This window comes from Bubalus kerabau, chromosome 16, assembly GCF_029407905.1.
Source record: "Bubalus kerabau isolate K-KA32 ecotype Philippines breed swamp buffalo chromosome 16, PCC_UOA_SB_1v2, whole genome shotgun sequence".
NCBI classification, from domain to species: Eukaryota; Metazoa; Chordata; class Mammalia; order Artiodactyla; family Bovidae; genus Bubalus; species Bubalus kerabau.
Genome location: NC_073639.1, coordinates 52,632,704 through 52,652,807, shown reverse-complemented (window position 1 = coordinate 52,652,807; position 20,104 = coordinate 52,632,704). Strand labels below are relative to the sequence as shown.

Below are 20,104 nucleotides of genomic sequence, written 5' to 3'. Positions count from 1 at the left end.
AGGGGCAGATGGTGAGGGACCCAATGCGTATAAATGTAGAAAGCATTGTGTGATGATGTAGATAAAGTGGCTGGCTGAGCCGTGGATAACAGGGTGAAGATAGTGATGAGTGAACGTCAGAGATGTCCGGGGAGAAGCATGTGCAAAGGCACTAAGGTAGAGGGGAGCTTGGTGGCTTTGAGTGGAATAAACTAGAGAGAAAAATAGTAGAGAAAGAAATTGGTGCAATAATGAAGAGAGAGGGGCATTGTATTATCAGGATCTTGGAGATAAAAGCATTGCTGATCCTAGGGCCAGGCTAGAATGGTCCCTCAAAAAACACTTACTCTGGGACTCCCCTAGTGGTCCAGCGGTTAAGAATCCACCTGCTAACACAGGGGACATAGGTTTGAATCTCTGGTCTGGGCAGATCCGACATGCTACAGGGCATCTGAGTCCACATGCCACAATTACTGAGCTGTCACTTTACAGTCTGTGCTCCACAATGAAGTGAAGAGTAGCCCCCACTTGCCAAACTAGAGAAAGACTGCATACAGCAACAAAGACCCAGCAGAGCCAACATAAATTTAAAAAGCACTTGCTCTGCAATATTTAACTTCCACTACCACTCCAGTACTCTTGCCTGGAGAATCCCATGGACGGAGGAGCCTGGTAGGCTGCAGTCCATGGGGTCGCTAGAGTCGGACACGACTGAGTGACTTCACTTTCACTTTTCACTTTCATGCATTGGAGAAGGAAATGGCAACCCACTCCAGTGTTCTTGCCTGGAGAATCCCAGGGACAGGGGAGGCTGGTGGGCTGCCCTCTATGGGGTCGCACAGAGTCAGACACGACTGAGGTGACTTAGCAGTAGCAGCAACAACTGTAGTGGGTGTGTTTCCAACCTACAAATCCATTGTGCAAACTGTATATATGTAAGTGTGCATATATACACAACTCTATTTCTCTGTCAGTGAATCCAAGGTCTGCCTTACGCTCCCATTCTGCCTAGAGGCAGAGAACTTCATCTGGTTCATTTCAAGCCTACTAAGGCATTTCACCAGTAACGCTAAAGAAGCTGAAGTTGAATGGTTCTATGAAGACCTACGAGACCTTTTAGAACTAACACCCAAAAGAGATGTCCTTTTCATTATAGGGGACTGGAATGCAAAAGTAGGAAGTCAAGAAATACTTGGAGTAACAGGCAAATTTGGCCTTGGAATACGGAATGAAGCAGGGCAAAGACTAATAGAGGTTTGCCAAGAAAATGCACTGGTCATAACAAACACCCTCTTCCAACAACACAAGAGAAGACTCTATACATGGACATCACCAGATGGTCAACAACGATATCAGATTGATTATATTCTTTGCAGCCAAAGATGGAGAAGCTCTATACAGTCAGCAAAAACAAGACCAGGAGCTGACTGTGGCTCAGACCATGAATGCCTTATTGCCAAATTCAGACTTAAATTGAAGAAAGTAGGGAAAACCACTAGACCATTCAGGTATGACCTAAATCAAATCCCTTATGATTATACAGTGGAAGTGAGAAATAGATTTAAGGGCCTAGATCTGATAGATAGAGTGCCTGATGAACTATGGACTGAGGTTCATGACATTGTACGGGAGACAGGGATCAAGACCATTTCCATGGAAAAGAAATGCAAAAAAGCAAAATGGCTGTCTGGGGAGGCCTTACAAATAGCTGTGAAAAGAAGAGAAGCGAATAGCAAAGGAGAAAAGGAAAGATATAAACATCTGAATGCAGAGTTCCAAAGAATAGCAAGAAGAGATAAGAAAGCCTTCCTCAGCGATCAATGCAAAGAAATAGAGGAAAACAACAGAATGGGAAAGACTAGGGATCTCTTCAAGAAAATCAGAGATACCAAGGGAACATTTCATGCAAAGATGGGCTCGATAAAGGACAGAAATGGTATGGACCTAACAGAAGCAGAAGATATTAAGAAGAGATGGCAAGAATACACAGAAGAACTGTACAAAAAAGATCTTCACGACCCAGATAATCACGATGGTGTGAGCACTGACCTAGAGCCAGACATCCTGGAATGTGAAGTCAAGTGGGCCTTAGAAAGCATCACTATGAACAAAGCTAGTGGAGGTGATGGAATTCCAGTTGAGCTATTTCAAATCCTGAAAGATGATGCTGTGAAAGTGCTGCACTCAATATGCCAGCAAATTTGGAAAACTCAGCAGTGGCCACAGGACTGGAAAAGGTCAGTTTCACTCCAATCCCAAAGAAAGGCAATGCCAAAGAATGCTCCAACTACCGCACAATCGCACTCATCTCACACTCTAGTAAAGTAATGCTCAAAATTCTCCAAGCCAGGCTTCAGCAATATGTGAACCGTGAACTTCCTGATGTTCAAGCTGGTTTTAGAAAAGGCAGAGGAACCAGAGATCAAATTGCCAACATCCGCTGGATCATGGAAAAAGCAAGAGAGTTCCAGAAAAACATCTATTTCTGCTTTATTGACTATGCCAAAGCCTTTGACTGTGTGGATCACAATAAACTGTGGAAAAGTCTGAAAGAGATGGGAATACCAGACCACCTGATCTGCCTCTTGAGAAATTTGTATGCAGGTCAGGAAGCAACAGTCAGAACTGGACATGGAACAACAGACTGGTTCCAAATAGGAAAAGGAGTTCGTCAAGCCTGTATATTGTCACCCTGTTTATTTAACTTATATGCAGAGTACATCATGAGAAAAGCTGGACTGGAAGAAACACAAGCTGGAATCAAGATTGCCGGGAGAAATATCAATAACCTCAGATATGAAGACAACATCACCCTTATGGCAGAAAGTGAAGAGGAACTCAAAAGCCTCTTGATGAAAGTGAAAGTGGAGAGTGAAAAAGTTGGCTTAAAGCTCAACATTCAGAAAACGAAGATCATGGCATCCGGTCCCATCACTTCATGGGAAATAGATGGGGAAACAGTGGAAACAGTGTCAGACTTTATTTTTCTGGGCTCCAAAATCACTGCAGATGGTGACTGCAGCCATGAAATTAAAAGACACTTACTCCCTGGAAGGAAAGTTATGACCAACCTAGATAGCATATTCAAAAGCAGAGACATTACTTTGCCAACAAAGGTTCATCTAGTCAAGGCTGTGGTTTTTCCTGTGGTCATGTATGGATGTGAGAGTTGAACTGTGAAGAAGGCTGAAGAATTGATGCTTTTGAACTGTGGTGTTGGAGAAGACTCTTGAGAGCCCCTTGGACTGCAAGGAGATCCAACCAGTCCATTCTGAAGGAGATCAGCCCTGGGATTTCTTTGGAAGGAATGATGCTAAAGCTGAAACTCCGGTACTTTGGCCACCTCATGGGCAGAGTTGACTCATTGGAAAAGACCCTGATGCTGGGAGGGATTGGGGGCAGGAGGAGAAGGGGACGACAGAGGATGAGATGGCTGGATGGCATCACTGACTTGATGGACATGAGTCTGAGTGAACTCCGGGAGTTGGTGATGGACAGGGAGGCCTGGTGTGCTGCGATTCATGGGGTCGCAAAGAGTCGGACACAACTGAGCGACTGTTCTGATCTGATCTGAAGGCATTTCAGGTTTAAACTCAATTGGTAGTCTTTCAAACTCTGCCCCATTTTCTTCAAAATTGACCCGAGTGGGAAGGATGAGGCTTTGAACTGTGAGGGAGCCTTAGGTCTTCAGATAATCTGGCTGATACGTTTCATCTACAGTAATGCTCTCTGGGGCTGGGATGTGGTCATGGTTCAGTGCTGATGTTCACAAGGTTTCCATGTTTCTGCCTAGTCTCTGAGGGTGTTTTCCATGACATGTTTTCCTGCAAGATACTAACTTCAGTAACCTTGCCTGGAACCAGGTGAAAATTCCATTGCTTTCATGTACTTCTCAGACCTTAGGAGGCTGGGAAGTGGAGTAGGCTCCTTCTCAGGCCCTCCCTGCCCCTGACATCTCAAGATAACCCTATTTGACTTCTGCTGTACCCTGCTGGAAACATACACGGGAGATGCCAGGGTCCCTTGGGAATCAAGTGAAAGACTTGTATCAGTCAGTGCCATCATGTGTTATCCACTGCTGTGTAACAAACAGTCCCAAATCTACCATCTTGAAACATCTATTATTTCTCAGTAAATGGGAATTTCTGGGCAATTCCTCTGTTGGTTTTTCCTAGGCACTTTTATGGAGCTATATTTATCTGATACAATAATTTGGGGGTGGGATAACTGGACATTTGTCTCTCCACATGATCTTGCATCTGGGCATCTTCATGGCCTGATTGGACCCAAGGGATGGACTCAGTGTTTTCCCTGTAGAGTAAGGACCACCATGGCAGCACCAGCAAGCCAACCAGATGCTAAAGAGCCCTAAGAGTCTGCTGGCCGGTGTGTAGGTCCAGGGTTATGCCATCTGCATCTCTGAGGCCCTCTTAGCACCTATACTTCCTAAGGGCCTCCCAGGTGGTGCTAGGAGTAAAGAGCCCACCTGTCAATGCAAGAGACTCAAGAGACGTGAGTTCCATCCCTGGGTCAGGAATATCCCCAGGAGGAGGCCATGGCAGCCCACTCCAGTATTCTTTCCTGGAGAATCCCATGGACAGAGGAGCTGGGGAGGCTACAGTCCACGGGGTTGCAAAGACTCAGAAACAACTTAAGAGCCTACTGCACAGTGTGTAAGTCCAGGATTCTTCTACCTGCATCTCTGAGGCTCTCTTAGCAGCTGCACTTCCAAAAGTGTAATGTAAATTAAGCTAAAACTTCAACAGCTTGAGAAATAATATTTTACACATTCCTCATATCTTGGGTCCATGTAAGCCTCAGGTTCCACAGCAAGGAAAATAGTAGCCAGCAGGAGTGTGTGACCACAACTGAATCCTCAACTGTGTGGCTAAGGGCTCCCTGAAGCCCTTGTGGGAGACTTCCACACAGTTGGTGTCTAGAAGAACTAGAATCTTCCATGCTCTTTCTGTCCACCTAGCAAGGGCACCACCTGGTCCATGCTTTTATTCAGCTTACCTATGATCCATCTCACCAACTCATTTCTTTTTGTTAATTTTTTAAAGATTTTTTTTGATGCAGATTATTTTTGACACCTTTATTGAATTTGTTGAATTTGTTCTGTTTTTTGGGGATTTTTGGCCAAGAAGCATATAGGATCTTAGCTCCCAGACCAGGGATTGAATCCACACCCCTTGCATTGGAAGGTGAAATCTTAACCACTGGACTGCCAGGGAAGTCCACATTTCTCTTAGTGATCATGTTAGAGAGTAACATGATTACTCATGTCTCGAGGTTCAGTGTGAGCCTCATATCCAGAACTTTGATTCCAAAAAACATGTGCTCACGCTGACCCACCATACTGAAGAAAGAAAAACAAGTGACAGGATCCAGTCTAGTCAAATTCAAGGGCACAGCAGGATCCATACTGGCTGCCTGGGGAAGATGCTTAGACCAGGACCCAGGGACCTCAGAGGAGGTCTTATCTTTGCCCATCTACTGTGTTCAGCAAATCCCAGGACACATGGCCTTAGGAGGACAAAGATATACAAGTCCAGTGAGGTTATTGAACAGGAGAAATACTGCTGTAACAAGAGCTACCGTTTGATGGATAGTTGCTATTGTATGTATTCAGCTCTACACATGTTCTACCTTTTATCCTTGCAACAGCCCCATAATGATGGCTTAAGACAGATCAAGAAACCAATTTTCCTACCGGTAAAGTTAGGGATTCTTTAACTTTGCTGCATATTAGAATCACCTGGGGGCTTCCCTGGTGGCTCAGCAGTAAAGAATCCACCTGCAATGCAGGAGACTAGGGAGACATGGTTTCGATCCTTGGATTTGAAAGATACCCTAAAGGAAGAAATGGAAACCCAGTCCAGTATTCTTGCTGCAAAATCCCGTGGACAGAGGAGCCTGGCAGACTGCATAGTCCATAGGGTCACAAAGAGTCGTACATGACTGAGCATTTATGCACTGACTGAGAATCACCTGGGAAGTCCTTAAGAATTCCAGTTCCCAGGTTCCATTGCAGGCCAGTGAAAGAAGATCCTTGGTGTGGGACCCAGACCTTAGAATTTGTTAAAGCCCCTTTGCCATATAATAACAGATTGTCATCAAAGTTGAGAACTAGTGGGTTTGTTAGTTCCCATATGGGTTCATTAATGCCCCATATCACACCCCTACTAAAGAGCAGAGTCAGAATTCACACCCAAGTGTGTCTTATTTCAGAGTCCATTGTTGGAACACCTGTCTGATACAATTGCTGTGTAGACACTAGGAAGCAAAAAAGTAATATTAATCATAACCATTTAGGAGCAAAATGCTTGGTGATCACAGAGGGAGAGAGCCCTTTTTGGTGGAGCAGTAATGTTCAACCTTGACCACACATTAAAATTGCCTGAGCTCTAAAAATACTACCATCTGAATGACATCTCTTGAAATTCCGATTCCATTGGTCCAGGGTAGACCTGAGTATCGTTATTTTTTTTTAATCTCCCCAGATGATCATAACATTCAGCAAAGGTTGAGAGCCCTCGTTTTATAGAAAGGGAAGGCTCAGGTTACTTCCTTAAGGGTTACAATTCTCCTTTGAAGCAATGTCATTGCATCAATATGATTTGCAGTAAAGTATTCTCTTCCCTCATCCTTCCACATTTACCTGTGCCTATAAATTTTTAAGCTGTGGGGACTGGGATAGAGAGAAGGGAAAAGAATTTAAGTCTGAGCTCAGTCTAATCCAAGGGTGTCTGGAAACAGGGCAATCTTCAACAGCTTTACCCCTGCCTCTGCCCTTCATCGTTATCCTGCATTCTGATTTCTGCCTTGTATGCTAATTGCAGGGAACAGGAATGGAAGAGATGACTCTTTCAGTAACAGATCAAATCCTTTCTCACTGTCCTGACATATTGGATTCGGGCATGTTATCTCAGCTCAGCCAATCAGATAGCCCCACTCAGCACTTTGAATGTGGGATTAGTGATGCAAAGCACCAAGGACAGTAGAAAATTCGTTTTGGCATCAGCAGTGGTGTCCCATCTAGAGATGGTTTTATCCAAGTTTCTCATTATCTTGTAACTTTCCTTTTCTCCCACCTATTCTCCATGTTTTTCTCCACACTTCCTAGTAATTTTGAGACATGTGTTAAGTTCGCATTTCTTTGTCGGTCAGCCCAAGGTGTTTTCTGTTACTTGCAACTTGCAGCCAAACTAATATACTTCAGCACTATGGAGAGCTTCCAGAGATTATCAGGGCATTCATGTGGATGGTGGGGTCAATGGAACTATCTAATAAAACCTTTCCCAGAGGGGATGTATGTGTCCTTTGCCTTCATGAAATACACATGAAGTAAAATGAATAAAACAAAGCCTGAGCCAAATTATTCTGTTCTCTAGGAGCTGCTTCCCTATAGTAAGGTTGATTTCTTCATTTTGTTTGTCTCATTTCTTTCTGCAGTCATTAAGCTGTCAAGATTGGCTGATGGCTTTGAAGCTGAAAGTCCTTACACCCTATAGTGGGGAAGTAAAGTCCTTTTGGCTTCTTAAGATACACCAAGACTTCATTTTCTTACAATACAGAGTTCAATAACTAAGAGGTTTGGTAAATTGGGTTTCCAGTAGTCCAAACTTTATTGTGACTGTTAGGGGAATTTATTTGTTTTTTAGTAAGAGCTTTTTTTAAGCCAGTTTTGAAAATTTCTTTCGAGAGTTACTATAGTAAATCTACACTATTGATTTTGCAAGTGATCGTTCTTGGTCACTCTCTGGAGTCAGTTAAATGTTTAAATTCCTCTCTTTATTACTCCAACAATATCATAAGCCCCATGTAGGCTGGCATGAAGGGTTCTTTGTTCCTCCAAGGCAAAAGCTTAACAAAGATTTTGGTTGGCTCAGATAGAGGAGGAAAGCACAGCCACAGACAGAATTGCAGACAGATTTCTTTTCTTGGTCCCATCTGCTAGCAAAATGGATCATACCATGGCATCATGTCTGACAGGAATAGCTACTGAGTAAATGCACTGTATACAAATCTGAAGGGATTCCAGTTCATGAAGAATGGCAGAGAATCAACATCTACAGTCTGACTTGTTCTCAGGGAACTCCTAGACCAGCCCTATAGGGGCATGTTTTTTTTGTTTTGTTTTTTGGCTGTGCTGGGTCTTTTTTGCAGCACACGGGCTCTGGAGTTCTTGGACTCAGTAATTGTGGTATGTAGGCCACTCTAGTTGTGGTGCCTGGGCTGTTACCCCGACAGCATGTGGGGTCTTAATTCCTGGAGCAGTGATTGAACCTGTGTCCTCTACACTGGAAGGCAGATTCTCAACCCCTAGACTACCAGGGAAGTTCTTAAAGAGGTATGCTTTAAAGGTGGCTTTAGACTAAATCTAAAGTCACAGAGAAGGAACATAGTGTCAAATCCTGCTAAAAACAGTAAGAACTCATATTTACTGATGTTTCGTAGTTCTATTCTAAGTGCCTGAGACATATTTGCTCATTTATTTAACCCTCATATCAACTCCATGAAAGGGAAAGGATTTGAGTTCCCACTTGCCAAGTAGGGGAAAGAGGGTAGAGTTGCGCAAAGTAACCCAGCCAGTAACAGCTGATGCCAGTAACAGATGACCTTTTGACCTTACGCTCAAAAAGTCTGTTTGGCAGGTGACAGCATAGGGGTCATGACACTGGCTATGTTCCCCTGAAAGAGTCATGGGTCATCTTCTACAGGTTCTACTCTCTACACTTTATGAGAATAGAACCCATAGAGTCACAGATTCTATTCTCTCCTTCCTTTTCCCACTTCCTTTCTTTTTTCATTCTTCAGTAAAATACTTCTTGGGACTTCCCTGGTGGTCCAGTGGTTAACAGTCCACCTTCTAGCGCAGGGGACATGGGTTCCATCCTTGGTTAGGGAATTAAGATCCCACATGCCATGAGGCAGCCAAGCTCTCTTGCTGCAACTACTGAGCCCATGGGCCACAATTAGAGAGACAGCTATAAGCTGCTATGAAAGAGCCCACGTGCTGAAACTAAGACCCAGTGCTGTCAAAAATTAAAATTAAAATAAATAAATATTAAAAAAAAATAAACTACTCCTTGGATGCCCAATATTTACATGTATCACTGAATCTGCTTTAGTCGCAGTGGTTGTGATATGGAGGAGAGGAGTGTCTTAAGGACCAATTTCAGCCCCATAGCCAGCATCGTCACGTACCCTGGGTATACACTAAGGGTCCCATGGACCACAGTTTGGAAATCACCACACTACATCATATTTAGGTCAGGGGTCTTCCACCCAAAGACAGAGATAAGTTAAAGGCACATGGCCAACTCTCCAGCATTATTCTCAGTGTGAGCGTTCCTTCGGGGCCACAATAGGATCTTTGGACAACTGGATTTTGGCCACATGCAGTACTCAAAAAGTGAATTTTATTGAATGGTCTGTCAAATAACCAACAGCTGTGTCCCTCAGCAAGCACAGCCAGTGGCCAGCTCTTCTGAAGATAAGGAGATACCAAGGATGAGTGTTCTTGCTAAGAAGGCAAGGTGAAAACCCCTGAAATGAGAGATGTCTTTAGCCCAGTGAAAGGAGAGGCTGGCCAGAGTGTACAGGAAGGATGTCTAGAAGTTGATCAGACCTAGATTCCTGCAGGAAGGATGTCTAGAAGTTGAGCAGACCTAGATTCCTGCAGGCCTTACCTGCTGAACCAAGAACACCAAGAGGTCTCCGAGTTTGGAAACACTCCAGGTTCCAGACATGTCTCGCTCATTTTCCAAGGCAAATAATTCACCCTTTAAAAAAAAAAAAAAAGTTTGTTTATTTGTCTGTGCAAAGTCTTAGTTGTGGCACTCAAGATCTTCAATCTTCCTTTGGGCGTGTGGGATCTCCAGTTGTGGCATGCGAACTCGTAGTTGCAGCATGCGGGATGTAGTTTTCTGACTAGGAATCTAAGCTGGGCCTCCTGCACTGGGAGCTCAGAGTCTTAGCCACTGGACCACCAGGGAAGTCCCAGTAATCACCCTTGATGTTGTACAGACCATGACTTGAGGTTCCAGACACTGGGTTTGTTTGCCCTCCCAAAGGGATAGCCAGCATCTCAGAAATTGCTATCCTCAGGGCCCCTCTTCCAGCCCAGAGTACTGGAAGGGAGATTCAGGAGTCCCGCCAGGTGCTTTGGTTGGCACAACAACCTTGCTGGTAACCTCTCATCCCAGCCAGTGAGCAGGGCTAAGGGTAACAGAATGAGGAGCAAACTTTCTGGCTGTTGGGCAAGCTGTGAAGATTGAGTACGTGCATCCTTAACTGATGGTCATCCCCAGCAAAGGGAAGGTTCTCCACCACTCTTGACAGTGGTACCAGCACATGCTTCAGATACAGCGTTACCATCTTTGGCATTTCTTTCTTGATGTGCCATGGAAAATCCCCCTCAATTCACCTGAAAGCGCAAGGCATGCCCAGTAGCTGCCAGCTGAGAAAAATGCTAACTGTTGACCCACCACTTATAACAATATTCAGCACAGAGGCAAAGACAACTGGGGGTCCCTCAGCCTGCCTTCAGGGTTTCCCAGGTAACTCAGTGGTAAAGAATCCACCTGCCAGTGCAGGAAACCTGGGTTCCATCCCAGGGTCAGGAAGATCCCCTGGAGAAAGAAGTGGCTACCCACTTCAGTATTCTTGCCTGGGAAATCCCATGGACAGAGGAGCCTGGTGGGCTATAGTCCATGGAGTCAGAAAAAGTCAGAAAAATCTCCCTGGCCCACCATACAAACCCAGATATATGCCTGGTATGCCCTTCTTTCTTGTTTCCACCAATATTGATTCTTTTGATTCAGTAGCTCCAGAAAACCTCTCCCATTTTCCCTTCTCTAACCTCATAAAACAACGGCTGGCAAACTTTTCCAGTAAAGGTCCAGATAATGAATACTTTAGGCTCCTAAGGATATATACTACCTGACATAATTAACACAAAAACAGCCAGAGACAAACACAAAGAAGTAGGCAGGGCTGTGATTCCAAAGAAGCTATTTACAAAAAAACAGGCAGCAGGCTGGGTTTGGCCGACAGACCACAGTTTGCTCATCTCTGCCCAGGAGAAACTCTCCTGGTGTCTTGTAATTCCATACTCAACTCCCCAACTGAATTAGAGGAGAATGTTGTTGAGAGCACAGAGCTGGGAATTGGAAGACGTGGTTCTCGCTCAGTCTTGCTCTAACTCGTGTACGACCCTTTGCAACCCCATGGACTGTAGCATGCCAGGCTCCTCTATCTTCCACTCTCTCCCAGAGTTTGCTCAGATTCATGTAGGTGGCTCAGTGGTAAAGAATCCTCCTGCAAATGCAGGAAACATGGGTTTGATCTCTGCATCAGGAAGAACTCCTGGAGAAGGAAATGGCAACCCATTCCAATACTGTTGCCTGGGAAAGCCCATGGACAGAGTAAACTTTTGGACTAAAGGGCCAGATAATGAATGTTTTAGGCTTTACCCTGGTGGGCTATTGTCCATGGGGTCACAAAAAAGGGTCAGACACAGCGACTAAAACAAAAACAACAGCAATGGAAACCAGGTGATGGACCTAAAATAATTAAATCTATGGGAGATTCTACATTCAGCTTTTTCTGCCTCTAACTAGCTGTGTGGTTGTGCATGAGCGATTTATGCTACTTGGGCCTTCTTTTTGTCATGTGAAAAATAAGATCTTTGTACTGTCGGCCATTTCCGAAGCATCAGAATTGCTGGGACAAGCTTGCTAAAAATACATATGAAAGAAAAAAGTGAAAGTGTTAGTCCCTCAGTCATGTCCAACTCTTTGCAACCCCATGGACTGTAGCCTGCCAGGTTCCTCTGTCCATGAAAATTCCCAGGCAAGAATACTGGAGTGAGTAGCCATTCCGTTCTCCAGGAGACCTTCCTGACTCAGGGCTTGAACTCTGGTCTCCTGCACTGCAGGTAGATTCTGAACCACCAGGGAAGCCGTGTCAAGTCCCCGGTGCTATGCCTGAAAGGCATTTTCTTTATCCTGTACTCTAGTTATAATTGTGAGGGAGTGAGCCAAGGGATTGAAAGGTTTTGCCACCAAACAAAGTCAACTTAAAGCTCTTTTCCTTTGCTCTCTTCCAGAAGCAGCAGTTTATTCAATGAGGTTGTGCAGATGAACTTTGAAATCGCCAGCTTCAGCAGCCTCTCAGGGAGCCAGCCCATCACCTGGCAAGTGGAATACCCACGGAGGGGGACCACGGACATCGCAGTGTCAGAGATCTTCATCAGCCAGAAGGACCTGGTTGGCATCGTGCCCTTGGCCATGGTAAGACTTTTGCGAGCATGGATGCACCTGCATTCAGCTGTCTGATTACACCTTGATTTCCTTCTTAGCTTCTCCAGGATGTTGGCTGCAATTGTTTTATGGGATGTTTGCATTCAAAGTTTTCCATCTTCCTACCCGCTTGGAAGTCGCTACTTTTCATTAATCCAGCCTTTCTCAACTTCAGCTAATTTTATACTCGCTTTATGGCATTTGCCATTTCCCTGTGCCAGATATATAGTATTTACTTATTTTTCTTCTCGAACTCTACACCAGTTCTTTTTATTTCTGTTCCCCTTTTATAAGGAGCTTTAAGCCACTACATTATTAGGATGAGTGTGGTTTGCTGCTGCTGTAAACCACCCCCAAATCTTAGGTTCCTCATGCAACCTAGGCTGTTCTTGCTTATACTACATGGCTTAGATGACAGGGGGCTCTGTTCCAGGCAGTCCCTCTGGGATCTAGGCTGATGGATATGTCATCATCTTGCAGCTAAAACGGCAGAAACAACACAGCCTTCTTGGAGGCAAAGACAGAGAAACAGTCCGAGTCACATGCAAGCTCTTTTAAGCAATGGCCAACAGATTACAAATGACACTTTCACACACATCCTTGGACAGAAAGAGTCCCCATGGCCCCATCAGATTTCAAGAGGGCTGGGAAACATAGGTGCAGAGGAAAAGTTAGATGACTACCCTGGTCTCTGTCTCATTGCACAAGAAATCAACATATAATTGACACAAACAGAACACAGCACAAATACAGTACATTCAAATCCCTGTTGCCAACTTCCCTGTACAGCTGGAAATGAGGAAGGGAGAGAGAGAATGGTAAGGGGCTAGAAGGATCACTCACCCACATCTGCCAAGCCCTGAAACTATTCTCAAGAGCCATTCCTAGGCTTGTGCACAAGTGTTAAGACCCCCTTCTAGGAGATGTAAAGAGGATGGCATTTCAAAGGCATGGGGAAAGTGTTCTGAAGTGTAGCTCCAACTGTTTTTGCCAGAATTCACTTTCACGAACATGGAGTCTGGTGTGGATGTTCAAAAACTAATTTCTGTTCAGCTTTGGTGGCTCAGCCAGTAAAGAATCTGCCTGCCATGTGTGAGACCCTTGACCTGTCCCTGGGTTGAGAAGATCCCCTGGAGAAGTAAATGGCAATCCACTCCAGTATTCTTGCCTGGAGAATTCCATGGACAGAGGAGCCTGACAGGCTACAGTCCATGTGGTTTCAAAGAATGGGACACAACTGAGTGAATAATTGCATTAGAAATTGGAATGAGCAGGCTTTATTGACACCAGGTTAAGAAATATATCATTTAGAATTCTTTGAGTTACATGTGACAGAAAAGCCAACTCAAATTGGCTTAAGCATGATGAATTCACCAGCTCAGGTAACTTTAAAAGTCTCGAAAAGTGTTTCTCAGATGTTAACGTGCATATAGGTCACTTGACGATTCTCTTCAGATGCAAATTCTTGTTTAGGAGGTCTGGGTTGGGTATTTTGTTAAAGCTCCTAAGTTATGCCAGTGCCTCTGGTCAGTGAAGCACAGGTTGAGTATCAAGTATGGAGTGTGTGTGTGAGTGTGTGTGCAAATGATGTCATCATGGAAGGTGGCTCCTTGTCCCGTGTCAGCTTTGTGCTCTTCTTGGCTAGAATCAGTGTCCAGGAGACTCTGTCCCTAAGGGGGCTCCTGGTAGTGCCAGGCTGGTATATTCACAGTATCATATCCATCAGGAAAAGAGTGAAAACTCATTGCCAACCAGTCAAGCAAATTCTTAGGACTGCTCTGATTGGAACTGATTGGCTGGCTTGGATCATGTATCCAACCTGGGAAGCCAATCATGGAAGCCAAACAAAATGTGATGCTCTCATTGGCCTGGCCTGGGGAATACCTTCCCCTGGAGCATGTTTGGAATCAGACTAAGAGCTGGTAGGCATGGGGCATGATGGGAAAATCTGATTCCACTGAAAGGAGGAATGGATGCTAGTCAGACATAGCAACGGACATACCCATAGGAGGTATTCTCTACCATAGAGTTCTCTTGACTTTTCTAGTCCTAGAAAAGGCCTCAACAATCTATAGCCCATGGGCTAAATTCAATTTCTGCCTGTTTTTGTGCATCATGCAAGCTAGGAATGACTTTTTCATTTTCAAATAGATACATTCTAAACAGTTATATAAGTAGTTTGTTAATATACTCAGTTTTGCCTCTTGGCTCACAAACCCTAAAATGTTTTCTATCTAGCCCTTTAGAGAGAAGATTTGCAGCCCTATGTTAACATAAATTATAGCCTATAAGTGCCTCGTTTTTATCCTATTTCAAAAAGATAAGACATCCAGATACTGTGAAAACTAAAGTCATTATTAGGATATGAGATATTATTTTGGCCACAAGAAACCCCTCTTTGAAGCAAGGTATTATTATTGTTGCTATTGTGATTTTGTAATACCTTTAAGGTAAAACGAAATGATGACTTACACACCCAGAATCCTATCGTTTGCAAAAAACTGTAAAAGAATTCAAACTGTCTGCATCCAAGTGACCACAGGGTGGCTGACCACACAGTGGAGTAGAGTTCAGAGTTCTGATGGCTAGATTTGAACTCATGTGATGTCATCATTTTTCTTCCCCTCGAATGTACAATTTAACCTCAACTCTGCAAAGAGATGTGGACAATTAGGAACTGTATTAGCACGAAGAGTATAAAAGCATCAGTTTGGAGGAATTTCTATTCTCTTATTTTCTGTGTTTTCAAAGTTTATTCTAGAATAAACTTTAGTACATTAATAGGCAGCTGAAATAGAAATTTTTATTTGGAAGAAAGTAGCAAATTAAACTGCAGCTTGACTAAAGATGAGACATTAAAAAAAAAAAAAACTGAATAAGAGGCAAGTCTTTAGGTCACCTTTAGCAGCCAGTGAGGCAATGGGCTGGTCTTTGAAATAAATGAATTCCCCCAATTGTTGCTCATTTTAAAGAAAAGCAAACTGCAGAAAGGCAAAATAGATGTTTACCAAACTGGAAATGGGCCTCTTTGGGGAAGTTCTCTTAGAATCAAGCCTTCCCAGGTGAAGGTGAAGTCGCTCAGTCGTGTCCGACTCTTTGCGACCCCATGGACTGTAGCCCACCAGGCTTCTCTGTCCGTGGGATTCTCCAGGCAAGAATACTGGAGTGGGTTACCATTTGCTTCTCCAGGGGACCTTCCCGACCCAGGGATTGAACCCGGGTCTCCTGCATTGGAGGCAGACGCTTTAACCTCTGAGCCACCCAAGCCCCTTCCTAAACCCAGGAAAAAAGCCATGAGTCCATTAATGAGATTCTCAGTGACCTTCTGCCTCACTTAGCAGCAGCTTCCAACTCCCCGTGAATAAATGAGATGGAAGGAGCAGAGGAGAGGGCCCTCAACTCTCTAGCAGACTGATCCTTCCGAGAAGGAGCCCCCTGAATCACACTGCCCACCCCTTGCAGCATCCTAAGTCGAGAACTTGGCCCTGCAAAGCCTTCTTTTGTCCACCCCGCTGTCACTTACTCAGTGATGTGATCCTCTCTTTCCGCAGGGGCAGGAAAGCTTCTGGGTCCAGTTCCATGGGCTTTGAGCATCTCCCACCCCTCCAGTTCCCCCCCGCCCAAAGCGCTAACATCAGCTGAGGCAGGAGAGGGGGTGGGGTCTGGCTGTGGAGACCAGGACCGAAGGCTGTCCAGGGCAGTCTGGGGCCAGCACAGACTGGGAGCTGGAGCCATAACTTTAGTTCTTGGGCTTCCATTCTTCTTTGATGTAAGAAAAAAGTACTCATGTGTCTAGTTGAGACCCTGTGAGCAGAGGCCAGGTGCAGACCTCCATGTGGCAGTTTCTGCAAGTTGGCAGCACAGATGTGGAGATGCTGGTCTCTTTTCAGGGTAAAGCGATGCAGAATCCACTTGACTTCACCCTGAGCTCTTACGATGTGCAGACACTGTGGGTGTACATTGTAGTCCATCCTGAGGAGTCAGCAGTGAACAAACAGGTCTTTCACTCGGAGGACTGGCACTCGAGGGGGTTGTGGGTGAGAGGGCCAACAGACAGCAAATAAGAAGCTATTTCTTAAGCACTAAGACCAGTCGTGAGAAGATGAATGGCGATATATGAAGATACATGAAGATGAATAAGGCCGGACAAGGGGATGGTGTGTAACCATTTCCGTTCTGTTCACATTGCAAAGCTTCTCCCTGCAGTTTATTTAAAAATACAAAGCCAGGAGAGTTTCCCAGCGGTCCAGTGGTTAGGGCTTGGTGCTTTCACTGCCTGGACCCAGGTTCAATCCCTGGTCGGGAAACTAAAATCCCACAAGCTGTATGGTGCAGCCAAAAAACAAATAAATAAGTAAATTTTACAAACATATAAAGCTAAATTTTATGCCAGCAAGAACAGGAGCCCCTAATTTTGGCAGGTGTCAGAAGAGGCCCTTTGTTCCAGGACCCAGGTGACTTTATCCTGGATTGAATTTCCTGGGAAGTGGCAAGATTTACTGAGAATTTTTAAGAATTTCAAATGATTATCATTTTCTACCTTTGCAAACTTAGGATGAAATATTCCCTGACCCCTGAAATATGGTGAGAACTTGGAGGTTTTTTTCTTCCATCAAGCTTTCAAAATTCCTGGATTGTGCCCATATCTCTCTGCATAAAATCAAATTTAAAATAAAGTGGCTATCACTTGGGCTGTTTAAAGGAGAAATTGCTACTTATTCTCGGGCCTGCAAAGTGATGATCTTAATCCTCACCTCTCCAGGGTGTCACGGAGATTCATTAAGGTTTGAGAGATGCTTGGAGCTGCAGGGCGGAAAGTGCAGCAGGAAAGAACTGTGGGGAAAGAGATAGCAGGGTCTGCCCCTCTCTTCTGCCCTGCTCTGCCCTGCTCTGGACCCTGGGTGCAGACCCATATAGACCACAGCCCTAGCCTCCCTTGCCCTCTGGCTTCTGGTGGGGTTTTTAGCCAGTGGGAGGTGTTGATGCCCTAACCCCCTTTCACCCCCATCCCCCGCTGTGTCTATGAATATCATCTTATTTGAAAGTAGCATCTTTGCACCTGTGATTTAGCTAAAATGAAATCCAAGGGAATTTCCTGGTGGTCCAGTGGTTAGGACTCATTGCTTTTCACTGCAGAGTCCCAGGTTCGATCCCTGGTCAGGGAACAAAGATCCACTGAAGCCACTGCTAACTGCTGCTAAGTCACTTCAGTTGTGTCCGACTCTGTGCGACCCCATAGACGGCCTCCCACCAGGCTCCCCCATTCCTGGGATTCTCCAGGCAAGAACCCTGGAGTGGGTTGCCATTTCCTTCTCCAATGCATGAAACTGAAAAGTGAAAGTGAAGTCGCCCTGTCGAGTCCGACTCTTGGCGACCCCATGGACTATAGCCTACCAGGCTCCTCTGTCCATGGGATTTTCCAGGCAAGAGTACTGGAGTGGGTTGCCATTGCCTTCTCCATTGAAGCCACATGGTATGGCAAAAAAAAAAAAAAAAAAAATTGTTCTTTATTTGAAAAGTGAGGTCCAAAATCCAATGACTGATGTCCTTACAAGGAGAGCTAGATTTGGACATCTGGAGGAGACCACGGGGAGGAAGGCCATTTGAGGAAGGTGACAGAGCTCAGAGGGAGGCATGTACAAACCAAGGAAAGCAAAAACTGCCAGCAGCCTACAGAGTCTAGAACAGATGGAAGGAAGGTTTTCTCCTAGTGCCTTCAGAGGGAGGCTGGCCCTACAGACACCTTGATTTTGCACCTCTGGACTGCAGAATCCCGGGAGAATTTCTGTGGTTTTAAGCCACCCAGGTTGTGGTACTTTGTTATGGTAGCTCTGGAACACTAATGCAGCATTGTCCCTTCCCCTCTTGCTCTATCCCTAATCCCTCCCTTCCCTCTGGCTGCACACCTACCAGGAGCGTGGTCCTCTCCGCATACAGCTCTGTCCTGTTTGATTCTCCTCCTTCTGGGTACCAGTAACTGGGCTACTTACCCCAGGCTCCCAGCTGGGATGGGCATCTGGATGTTCCACCACCCCTGGATGTTTCCTTTGATCCTGCCCACAGCTGTGTCATCACACGCTCTCCAGTTCTACTCCATTGGGTGGACCATCTGTTTTCAGCCAGGATGCTGAGGGATACTGAAGATTAGGGTTAGGGATACATGCCCTAGACTCTCCTTCCCAGAGGATACCCAGCGATTATCCTCAGTCTGTGAGGGAGCGATTAAGGTATCTCACTGGGGAATCTGAACTCCATGGTTGGACTTCTCTACCCAGTGGCATCACACGGTTACTTCTCTACATCCTTTGCCATTGCTAAATTCAGAGACCGGGGGAATGGAATGTGCATTCGCTAGCCTGTGGCTTTGCAGAAATGCTCTTGGTCCCCCTTGTCAATCTACAAGTGATGGATGACTTAACTGTGCTCTGAGGTCTGTGGGGAAGCGTGTTAGCAATATCCCGTGTTGGAGAAAGGCAAAGACAAGCATTCGCTCTGGAGAACCAAGGGACATCTCCTTTGATGGGGATGGGAGAATATTATTTTTAAAAAGACAATGAAAAAATAATGTGTTCTTATTTTCCCAAACACCTTGATCTCCACGCTCCTTCTCCTACTTGAAGATTTTACATTTCTAATTCCCTCGGAGTATTTTAAAGATGGCTTTGATGCTCTTAGCAATTGAAAAATGTTTGCTCAGTTGAAAAATAACTATATGAGCAGAAGAAGTGTTTCCTTGTCACAGCTGGAGATTTACTTTGGAATTCAACTTTAAAGTATCCCTCCCTCCAAGTCACCAGTGCAGATTTGTGTCTCAAAAGCTGATCTATGACTCATCTGAAGCTGTTTTGACAATGGTTTCAAGGTTGCTGATTAATTATCCAATACATGGTACCTTATTCACTGCCTGCCACAAAGAAAATGCTCCAAAAATATGACTATGATTGCCATTCATATTTTCATCATCATTATCTGATCTTGGGTTTCCCCGTCAGTAAAAAGAAGGGATGGGAATGAACAATCAATCTAGTCTCTTCCAAGTTTATACTTTGCCTCATTTTACTTACATTATGCATGTAGAAAGTAAAAGCTGTGCTCTAATTTTAAAGATTACATAACTTCACTGGGGATGAGAGACAGAGATGGAGAGAAAAGTGATGCTGACCTAGGAAAATTAGTTGGAGGGACTCACAGGCCAGCGCTGTCTTCTTCCTTACCCTGAATGTCAGTCAAAGCCCATGTACCACAAGAGCAGAGCCCTGGAGAGAAAACCAGAGCTCAGTGCAACTAACTGCCAGACCATAGCTCACCAACTTCTCATTTTTACTATGTCCATCTACCTCTGAATTTATCATTGACTTAATATTTTCTCTCGGCAGAGAACGATCTAAGAATTGAGAGCCAACTATGTTGGCCTAAGTCCCACCTCTTCCTCTGAATGACTGTGTGACCTTGGACAAATGCAAATGATATCATTTTGTTCTTTTTCCTGACTGAGTAATATTCACTTGTATACCTGAACTACATCTTTACCTATTCATCTGTCGATGGAATTTAGGTTGTTTCCATGTCCCGGCTATTGTGAAATGTGCTACAGTGAGCATTCAGGCGCATGTGTCTTTTCAAATTATAAAGATTTTATTCTGAGAAGGATTCTTAGGCTTCACCAGCCAGTGAGAGATGTCCATGACACAGAGATAGCTAAGAGCTACTGCCACAGAGAATTAAACCTTCACCCCAACTTCTCCATCACCCCCACCTGCAGGGAGAAGGATGCACCACCATCTACTTATTAAGTGCCTACTGTGTGCCAGGCATGG

At 44.7% G+C, this 20,104-nt stretch overlaps 1 protein-coding gene across 1 annotated transcript in view; it reads left to right on the top strand.

Annotated features, from left to right (window-relative positions):
* TMEM132C (transmembrane protein 132C) overlaps positions 1–20,104 on the top strand; it is a 296,615-nt gene that overhangs the window by 185,339 nt on the left and 91,172 nt on the right. The window contains exon 4 of the mRNA XM_055549947.1: positions 12,095–12,278. Coding sequence (XP_055405922.1) covers positions 12,095–12,278 — 184 coding nt within the window. The remainder of the gene's footprint in view (positions 1–12,094; positions 12,279–20,104) is intronic.